The following is an 8,816-nucleotide window of genomic DNA, read 5'->3' as shown; positions in this document are numbered from 1 at the left end:
ATTTCAGTATCCAAAAGCACCAGGGTCATCATTATATCCAGGAATATTTGTACCATTGTACATTAATAAGGCAGAATTTAGCAACACGCCTTAAAATTCTACAAACACTTTGATCCAACAATACCACTTTGAGAAATTTGTACTAACAAAATAATTAGTCATGTAAAGAAACTACAAGGTATGTATTGCAGCATTATCTATTCTAATGGGAAACCAGAAACAAATTGTGTCTAACAATTAAGGGAGTGGTTAAATCAAATAGCACTATACAATGTAATATCATGTAACATCAAAATTATTAGAGGAAATATTAAATAACATGAAAACATGTCAACACATTTACAATACGTAAGTGAAAATGTAGATTTCAGAATAACTTTCTGTGTGAAAAAGATTTCCTACAGATAGAAAAAAGAGAACAGTATACAAAAGAATAGTAACAGCAGCAGTTATCTCTAGGTGACGGAATTATGGAGAATTTTCACTTTATTTTCTTCACTGTCTTTCTAAATTTTCTACAAATAATGTTGCTGGATTTTTTTTATTACAAATAAGTTTTAAACAAAAGCTACTTTTAATTATCCTAAGCTATAGGAATGTGATGAATAGAGCTATGGTTGAAAATGTCAAATACATTTCCTACAGAAACCTCTTAGTATTAGTCTAAGTTCTCCAAAATTCTACTTGTTCACTTCTTACAATTAACTCTTGCAGAATTACACATCAATTTTTTCCCTAGCTTACTTCTAATAAGCAGTTCTTGTCATGTTTTCCCCACAGTAAGTTCTCTTTTAAGCCTCTACCTTCTAAGACCCTGTTCTCCCTGAGTCATTGCCCTACCTTAACATAAGGAGAAGTACACACCTGCGACCTGGGTCCTCTTTGTCAAAGAAAAAGCTGCCAAACATACGGAAATGCTGGCTGCCACAGAAAATCAAATCGCCCCCGGCCTATGGTAAACTCTCTTCATGAGTCAATTAAATGGCTCTTTAGAATGCTAACACATATCATGTGTTTATCATACTGAAACCTCTATTAAAATTTACAAAGCAGGCACACAGCCTGTAGAAGCTGAAACAGGCAAGGAATCGGATTTTCTCCTCAAATCCTCAGAAGGAATGCAGCCCTGCCATCTTGGTTTTAGATTTCTGACCTGCAGAACTACAGGTGAACAATTCTGTGTTGTTTTAAGTCACTAAAAAGCCACAAAGTAGCTATCTGGAATATTGGCTTGTAAGAATTATCAACATCTGACATGTAGCATCAGCACTCAGTCCACGATAGCGAGCTACAGACAGAGCAACCACATGTCCCAATCAGCCAGGTCAGTCCTGGCTCACACCCGTATCCAGTGTAATTATGAGGAGTAGGGCCCTTTCAAAAGCACCCCAGAGTGGACAGTCAATATAAGTCACCTTGATTATAAGCCTCCTCATTTGGAATGTACGTCTGCCTAGAAAAATCAAAGGTAGACAGAAATTTCATTGAGCTCTGAGAACAATCATATCTTTAGCCTCCTGATTCCAGATACAAGAGAATTTGAGGCACATTAAATAAAAAATTATTTTTAAGTGTTTTGTGGAAAGGTGTTTTTGTCAAAATAATAAAAGCCTATGTCTTCATTAAATATTAGTTGTATCTAATTTGTAACATTTAGAGAGAAATGTTATAAATGACAGGAGGCCATGAGTATCTAGTTCATTTTCTTGCCATTTTTCTAAATACTGAATTTCAGAACCAATCATTAAAAGATCAGTAAAAACCAGCTTTGGCCAAAGCAGTCAACAACCATCCTTCCAGAACACCGTTATCAATACATTTCAGAACAGGAACAATGTGACCTCCTCGCCAAAAAAGTCTTATTAATAAAATCATTCAAAAACATGCTTCTGCCCCTGTAAAGGTAATAAACAGCCTCTCTCTAGTTTTGCCTTGCATGTAAGCATGCACATTTGGTAAGTAATCAATTTTTCACTTGCACATTCAACAGTGCCTTTTGCTAGTGCAGAAAAAAATACTTTGACAAATTCTCATTTGAAAACATTTTTCTTGAAAACTAAGAAACAGAAGTAATTTTGTCTATTTTTTATTAAGTGTCCAAAAAGGCTAATAAAGAATTTTAAGAAATATAGTTAGTCTTTAAGTTACTCATATATCCTGACTGAAATTCACATTTATAATAACCAAAATGTTAAAAAAAATTCTCATTACAAAAAAATCAGTTAAGTGATGTGATGGTTGTGTTAAGTAACCATATTGTGGTAACCACTTCACAATATGTAAGTGTATCAAATCATCACATTTTACATCTTAAATTTACACAATGTATGACAATTACATGTAAATAAAGCTGGGAGGGCAGGCAGACAAAAAACGCTGCCTATTTTGGTAGAGCATTATAAATGTTTTTTTATTGGATAAACTATACAAAATAACTTTAATTATTTTAAGTGTGGTGTTATTAATAACCATGACCTTCCTAAACGGAGAAAGGTAAAAATACTCGTAAAATATTCATGAATCTTTGACGTGTTGATGGCTCCCATCAACGGAAAGCCATCTAGTCTTGATTTTTTAAAAAGTTTTCTGACATGGATGTAAATTTTAACTGAAAATGTAACATAATTTACTATTTTAAAATACTTACTGTCTTCCTTTGTGGGCTGGCAAACTAGCCCCACACACGGAGGACCAGAAGAGACGGAGGAGAGGCGGCCGCTCCAGGTTGTGAGGTGGCAGGTGTAATAAGCGGCGAACTCACATTCGAGGTTAGACGCGGCCGCGAGACGAGGTCACCGCATTTGCCCACCAGGCTCTTAAAAGTTTACAGAGAGGCCTTAGCGAGGTTCAGTGACGTATTCAGTCCAGACGGTCCCAACACCTTCCTCCCTCAAGGCGGCGTTCTTCAAGCTACGGCAATGGCCGGCGGTCGGGGAGGGGGAGGAGCCAACGACCAGCCGGTTCCGGGTCAGGGGTCAACTGGCGGTCACATCCTCCCCGTGACCTCCTCAAACATTCTTCTCAAAATGCCTCACCCCTGAACTGTGGTCATCTATCTGTGAACAGCTCAAAAAACTAAACTGACTTTTGATACACAATGCAGCCTAAATTGAACATCACACACACAAATGTTTGAATTAATTTTATTAGGAAAGCATTTGATAGTTGTATTAAATCATATATCACTTAATTTTAAAATGATGTGGCCTGACGACACAATTAAGACAGGGACTTTTCATTCATTCAACAAATAACTGAGCACCTATAAGTGCCAGGAATTGGAAATTTAGGCCAAACAGGAGGATCCCTGCTCTCACAGAGCTCACATTCTATAGAGCAGGACGACACTATTAAAGAAATGTTTATATTTCTTATAACAGATTAAGACAGAGGGAGTGACAGGAAGTAGATGGTGCTCTACAGGAGCACACAGTAAGTGTCTAACCCAGCCCAGGCAAATCACAAAGACAAAGAGATAAGTATTTTAAGAAGGGAGAAAAGAACAGTTCAGGCAGAGGGAAACTGATAGAGGCTTGGATGGGTGGGTGGGACTTTGTAGGTTCAAGGAACTGGAAAAAGTCTCGAACGGGTGGAGCACCAAGTGTGAAAAGAGGAGTCAAGGAGATGAGACTGAAAAGGTGATGACCAAGATCCATGGAGGGCATTAGGGGTTTGCACTTTTACAAGGAACCAGGGAAAGATGTCAGTAAGGGAGCAGCAGGACAGATGTGCACTTTAGAAGGCCATCCTCATTCCAGAGTGATGGAGAGACTGGAATAGGTTAAGACTGGTTGCAGGTAGACCACTTCTAAGGCCTGTGTACAAGATAAAAATAGAGGGGGAATTTAAGAGCTAACAGGCAAAATCGATAGAACTTGATAACTGAATCCAGGTTCCTCAGACCTGTTCAATTATGCCGGTCTGGTGCTCAGGGGAGAACTATATTAACAACTGTCAATACAGAGATCATCTCCATTTAGATGGCAACTGAAGCCGTAAGAAGGGCTAAACTCAACCAGTGAGAATAAATCAAGCCATGAAAAACACATACATTTAAGAATGAGGAGGCACAGGGAAATATATACAAGATCTTGTGGTAGCTCACAGCGAAAAAGAATGTGACAATGAACATATGTATGTTCACGTATAACTGAAAAATTGTACTCTACACTGGAAATTGACACAACGTTGTAAACTGACTATAACTCAATTTAAAAAAAGTTTAAAAAAAAAAAGAATGAGGAAGAATAATATTCAGCCATAAAAAAGAACGGAATCTTGCCATTTGCAACAACAATGGATGGACCTTGAGGTCACTATGCTAAATGAAGTAAGTTAGACAGAGAAAGACAAATATCATATGATCTCACTTATATTTGGAAACCAAAAAACAAAACAAAGCAAAACAAAAAAAAACCAAGCTCATAGACAGATTGGTGATTACCAGAAAAGAGAGGGGTAGGAATGGACAAAATAAGTGAAGGGGGTCAAAAGGTACAAACTTCCAGTTATAAAATAAATAAGTCCTGGGGATGTAATGTACAGCATGGTAACTGCAATTAATAATCCTGTAGTGCATATTTGAAATTTGCTAGGCAAGAAAACTTAAAGTCTCATCAGAAGAAAAAAAGAAAAAAAAACTTTGTAACTCTGTATGATGATGGATGGTAACCAGACTTATTTTGGTGATCATTTTGCAGTATATACAAATACTGAATCATTATGTTTATACCTGAAACTAATATTGTGTTATGTTCAATTATATCTCAATTTTTAAAAAAAGAAAGAAAGAAAAAGGAGATGTGCCAGAGCCAGGGAGAGGAGGGAATGAGGAGTTACTGTTCAATAACAGAGTTTCAGTTTCAGATGATGAAAAGTTCTGGAGATGGATAGTGGTGATGGTTACACAACAATGTTCCGTGTACTTAATGTCACAGACCAGCACAGTTAAAAACGGTTAAAATGGTAAACTTTATGTTATATACATTTTACCACAGTTAAAAGACAATGAATGTGTCTTTTAGAATAAGAAAAGTATTCACATACTACCAGTGAAAAATCAAGACAAATGGTGAAGGGAAGGAGGACTCAGCAGAGGATGTGGGGCCTGCAAAGAAAACTGGAAGAGAATGACCAAGGAGGTTAGTAGGAAACCTAGAGCGTTAGTCATGGACGCTAATGACAGCATTTCTAGGAGGAAGTGTCTGACTGATGTGAATGACCCAGAGAATTAAATCAGATAAAAGTCGGAAAGAAGCCCCCTGGTTTCAGCAACATAGAGGTCAATAGTGACCCTGGAGAGGGCTGTTAGCAGAGGAAGCCAGAAAGCGAGAGGGTGAGGAGAGGACAGGTAGGAAATAGAGCCCACAGTGCAGACAGCAAGAAGTCTGCCAATTATGGAAGCGGAGGACAGTGGCTGGAGGGAAAAGTAATTGATTTTTTTAAAGTACATTTAAAAAATCACCATGCATAATCAGCAAAGCAATCTCTTCAGTGGAAACACAACTTTATGTTAATAATCTCAACAATACCTGGAATTTACAGATTACAGAACTTTTCATACTACTTATGGTTTTAAAAGGATAACTGTTAAGTTAGTCTCTTTTATGGGTGGTAAAGCTAAGCTACAGAAAAGTTTCTCTGAGAAAATTTACAAGGAATTGAAGGTCATGAAATAAATATCTTCACTGACATTTTTTAAGGTAGAAAAGTACAATGCACTGTGTTAAAACAAGTTTACTGTAATAGCCACATGTTGAAAAAGTTGAAAATTTTAAGGCTACTAATTATTAATTTTTAGTACATGTCCAGTGGAAGATGCTTTACATTCCAATTACATCCTGAAGGTGCCAAAGCTAGTCTTCTGGATTGGTGCGTTGAGGGCTGCACTAAGACTGAGACCCAGCACCAGCCTGGTGTCCACTGGATCAATAATCCCATCATCCCACAGCCTGATAAAAAAAACAAAAAGTGAGTCATTAGGAATTCACCACGAAACCACCAATTACATACGCTATGCCTGAAAGTACCTAGGATGTTTTTCTTCGGGTAATATATGGACCTACTGATTAGCTTCTATGTACTATAGTCTCACAACAGAGACCAAGTTCAAGAGAGGGGTGGGAGAGAGAAAGAAAAATAACATGACTTTTGTCTCAGGATCCCACAAAATGTCAAATCAAGTTTATGGCTTTAGGAACAGCTTACTACAAGAAACCTCAAAATAATCCCTGGTTTTAAAATATTTTTATTTATTTCAGCAAAAACTTTCCAGTCCCTCCTTTGCCCACACAAGCATACAAGTCAACTTGATACATTACTGCTGTTATTATGAAGAGCCACATAAACCCAGGTAATAGTCTCCCACCAAAGTCCCTACTGGAAAAGGTATATTCCCCCAAACTCCTAAACTCTTAAGAAATTATGAAAATCATTAAATAGATTTCTGTACATTTTATTAATAAAATAAACACCTTCAGAAAACAAATAATAGCTTTAAACTACTTTGAGAAGAAACTTTTAAGTAAACATCTTTGTTTTTCAAGGACAGCCTCAAATTTATAAAGAAAAATGAGAAGGAAATAATTGTTTTTTAAAGGTCATTAGTAGGTGGCAGTTTTGCTTTCTTTAAACAAACTGCCTTCAGTATCTGGACATAGCATCAATTATTAAACCATACTTGTATTAACAGACCATGAATCAAATCTTTGCTCATAAAACATTCATAATAGGGATCCTGAAGTATCAACAGCCAATAAAAAAAATTACTCTTGTAATTTGTAACCAGGTCAATTGATTACACTCCCTTCTGAAGCCTACAGCAGAGTAATACAGCAAGCATGATGGTGCCGGGGCTGCTCCAGGTAAGAGGCCCTAATCAAACGTCATACTAAGTTTGGCTATATAAACAACTGGGCAGAAGAAAATTGGCATACTGTAAATGTAACATGAGAATTAAGAAAAACATAGGAGGTTACAGTAGCAGATGATGACAGTGCTCTCTGAAAAGACAGAAAAGCCTAAACAGCCACGTTAATGCTTAAACAGACCACAGAATTTCATTGGTTTTTTTTTATTTTTTTGTTTGTTTGTTTGTTTGTTTATTTGGCTTTTTGGGGGGTAATAAGGTCTATTTATTTGATGGAGCTATTGAGGATTGAACCCAGGACCTCATGCATGCTAACAAGCATGTCCTCTACCACTGAGCTATGCCCTCCCCCATCATTGTTAAGCTGAGATTTATTAAACCCAAGGACAGTGCCATAAGCTGGCATAAAAATCCTTTCATCTTTGAAAGAAAGCTGGTGTGTGCATGCTACCAACTGTTTCCATAGAAGGGTTAAACATCTCCAAATTAACAGAAAAACCTTACTGTTTTTCGATATTAATTTCCAAAGATAAGTCCATCTGGGTCATTTGCTCTCCTGTCTTTGAGTATAATCCATTAAAAAGAATAATAATGTAAGTATGGAAATAATGAAAGATTCAGTCTTAAGCAATGACTTAGCCAGGGCTGAAAAACAAATCAATGGCTCACATAAAATAAGCTATTTTTCAAAGTTTAATATTTCGACTGTCCTTGTGAATTTCAGTCAAAGTCTTACATAAAAACAAACGAAAAACTATCGGTGAAGCTTAAGATGTATATTTTCTCTTTAACCTTTTATATGGTTTTCTATTTCCCCTTTGCATCTACTGGCTACTATATAAGCCTATCTAAGTGATAGTAAAAACAACATGTATTTCTCAAATCAAAGACTATGAAATATTTTGTTCTTAATTTAATAAATCAATGACCAACCACAACAAAATACACCTGTACATTTGCTTGCAAAAGCACATACTAACAAAAAGCAAAACAGGCTTTTTAAAACTCCCAAGTGGTATTATTTGAATTTTGAACCTAATTATGCTTTGGAAAATAAGTATGCTCCATCTTTGCACCCACCTCCACCCCCAACATCAGGAGCAGTGCCTACCACAAAAGATGCCTTCAAAATGACTGAAATGGATTTTAACTTTTGATTTTCTTTTCTCCCTCCTCTCCAGTTTGCCTTCACCAGTAAATAGCATAAATCACAGCATAACCTAACGTTAAAAGACACAGTCTTTTTCTTTTTACCAATCTGCCTGAGGGATAAAAGAAAGACATGAAGTTTAAATCATTCTTCAGAGTGAAGAACATTAAAGTTGTTGGAAAAAGAGGTCTGAAAGCACACATAAGTCTCAGCAGGAACAGCTGTGATAATTTATCACCTCATTTAAGTGGTGTAAGAAACAGACAGAACAAGAGCTGCAATGGTGTGTGAGGTAATTGGGTGGTGTTGACACGTGGACCCTGGCTATGACTAATCACCTTCTGAATGCACAAGCACACTTGTTAACAAGTGTCAGTAAGTGTTCAACCAATCTCATGCTTAAAATGGGGTGAAAACAAAATATTCAGAGAGAGGTATAACAGGAATCCATATGTTAAACAAAAATCACTGCAGAACTAATTCCTGAAAGTAACATAGCCTGGATTATAATTCTTAACTTCCCAGCCCCAGCCCCAGTGTGGTCCATCTCTGGCTACAGTGCTCCTCCAGGCCTCGGATACTTCAACTAGGAAGGGAAGGGGGGGGAGGGGCAGAATCAGACCAATGGTGGGGGATCCGCAGCCCCACCTGGGAGAAGTGGCAGCATTTCAGCAGCACGCACTTCCATTAAAGAGACAAAAGTACAAAATTAAGTGTGTCCAAACATTACTCTTTCTTTCTCAGGAAGGCTGGACCATTCCAATTGCTCAGGTCTCTGAAAAGCTGCTGTCCTGACTG

General features: G+C 37.2%; 1 protein-coding gene across 1 annotated transcript in view; it reads right to left on the bottom strand.

The window, feature by feature from the left end:
* Positions 1-3,127: 3,127 nt before the first annotated feature.
* The window catches only part of MCCC2 (methylcrotonyl-CoA carboxylase subunit 2), a 58,957-nt gene continuing 53,268 nt past the window's right edge, over positions 3,128-8,816 (bottom strand). Inside the window, exon 17 of the mRNA XM_010974975.3 lies at positions 3,128-5,951. Coding sequence (XP_010973277.2) covers positions 5,834-5,951 — 118 coding nt within the window. The 3' untranslated portion in view covers positions 3,128-5,833. The remainder of the gene's footprint in view (positions 5,952-8,816) is intronic.

The sequence above is a fragment of the Camelus dromedarius genome, chromosome 3, assembly GCF_036321535.1.
Source record: "Camelus dromedarius isolate mCamDro1 chromosome 3, mCamDro1.pat, whole genome shotgun sequence".
NCBI classification, from domain to species: Eukaryota; Metazoa; Chordata; class Mammalia; order Artiodactyla; family Camelidae; genus Camelus; species Camelus dromedarius.
Note: the sequence above shows the minus strand (reverse complement) of the source record. Positions and strands in the feature narration are given on the sequence as shown.